This window comes from Salvia splendens, chromosome 4 (genome assembly GCF_004379255.2).
Source record: "Salvia splendens isolate huo1 chromosome 4, SspV2, whole genome shotgun sequence".
NCBI lineage: Eukaryota > Viridiplantae > Streptophyta > Magnoliopsida > Lamiales > Lamiaceae > Salvia > Salvia splendens.
In genome coordinates, this window is record NC_056035.1 from 20,703,751 (window position 1) to 20,705,534 (window position 1,784).

The window sequence follows — 1,784 nt, forward strand, 5'->3', positions numbered from 1 at the left end:
TGTATTTATCAATCGGGTCGGGCTTGTGGGGTTACAATCTGGTAGACGTGTAAATGGGTTATATACAATTGGGCCTAAGACTTAATGGGCCTATTAAAGATATTTATTTTTTGTAGTGCACAAATGATGCATTAGTGAAGAGGAAAATGCAATTTTAAAGCACAACACAACACGATTTAATGAACTACAACATCATAAAAAGGTACAGTTACGCTCAGTTAGTCGTGCTTCTGAAACGGTTTAACTCTCAAATTAGTCCATCGCTAGATCTTTTTTATTGTCTTATAACTGTCATAAAATATTTATTTTGAATATTTTAACAATGGAAAGAACATGAGAGTTTGAGAGTATATGGGTAACTGGAACATTCCACAGCCATCTCATGGGAGCACCCTCTAGAACGACCAACTTATCCAATCCAACACATATTATATTTTTCCTCCGTCCCTTCTCAATAGTTAAAGTAGAGAAATGGTAAAATAAAATAGAGAATAATGTGGAGAAGAGTCTTGTCTACGTTATTTTCTACATTATTCTCTCTTTTACTTTATCATTTCTCCATTTTAACTATTTATTTTCATTTTTATAAAATGAGTGTACAAAAGTAATCGGGACGGCTAAAGCGGGACCAATATAGTACTACTTTACTAATTAATCAAATCCAAATCATGTAGTTCGCGGAAGCCCCATGAAACTTCATGTCCCTTAATTTACATCTATAAATACCGATACATTCCAAAGCATCCTAAACATCACAAACCAATTCAGAAGCATAACCAAATTATCAACTAAAAACATTCTAAAAAATGTCTCTAATCCCTCAAATTCTAGCAGAAGTTTGTCCGGCCTTCAACGCTGCACCGGTGGACTGGAAAGAGACGGCGAAGGCCCACGTGCTGAAAGCCGATCTTCCCGGACTGAAGAAGGAGGAGGTGAAGGTGGAGGTGGAAGACGGGGGAAGGGTGCTGCACATCAGTGGCGAGCGGCCGGGGCCCCAGGAGGAGAAGCGAGAAGAGGAGAGGTGGCACCGCTTGGAGCGGCCGCGGGGCAGCTTCAGAAGGCGGTTTCATCTGCCGGAGAACGCCAAGAGCGATGAAGTGAAGGCGGCGATAGAGAATGGAGTTCTCATTCTCACCATTCCGAAGAAGGAGATCAAGAAGCCTCAGGTTAAGCAGATTGAGATCGTTGATTGCAAATGAGAAATTTTATTTTATGTTTTGAATAATCTTCATTGTTAATGAACTGTCGCTGGTGTGGAGTATTTCACATTTTATGTTGTCTTGGTGTGGTTTGTAAGTTTGTAATGAAATAAAAGTTTGAGTATATATATATAAGGTTATATTAGGGTCCTATGACCCCCTTAGTTTTAAGTATCAACTTAATATTATTCATTGGATTAAGATTATGGACGGATGAGATGTATATAGGATGTAATGTACCGTGTTACATTATTAGGGGTATAATGTACATTATAAGGGTACAATTGTAAACACTAGAATTATATCAGCAGTTTCAAAACTGCAAGTGCGGAAATTACGCGAGATAGTTGGACCGACGATTGACATACCCTTCTCACTCCATCATTCCGCTCTCTCTCATCAACCACATCCCCTCAATTCTTCTCTCCACAAAAAACCCTAGCAGCCCCAAACTAGCATCGAGAAGAAACTTCCGCCACCGTCTGTCATCGTAAAAACGTGGTCGAATCATCGGTCATCTCCAAATCGAGGGATCCATCCGCTGAAGTAATGTAATCGTCAATTAAAACTCACCGGTCATCTCCA

General features: G+C 39.7%; 1 protein-coding gene across 1 annotated transcript; it reads left to right on the plus strand.

The window, feature by feature from the left end:
• Window positions 1-797: 797 nt before the first annotated feature.
• LOC121799085 (18.1 kDa class I heat shock protein-like) lies at window positions 798-1,235 on the plus strand. The gene has a single exon (XM_042198424.1). It carries the CDS (start codon window positions 807-809, stop codon window positions 1,197-1,199), a length of 393 nt encoding a protein of 130 aa, XP_042054358.1. The 5' UTR covers window positions 798-806; the 3' UTR covers window positions 1,200-1,235.
• Window positions 1,236-1,784: the final 549 nt, after the last annotated feature.

Bases quoted from the DNA above. Each gene is read 5' to 3' on its own strand.
- LOC121799085 (XM_042198424.1), top strand. From the start codon at position 807: ATGTCTCTAATCCCTCAAATTCTAGCAGAAGTTTGTCCGGCCTTCAAC.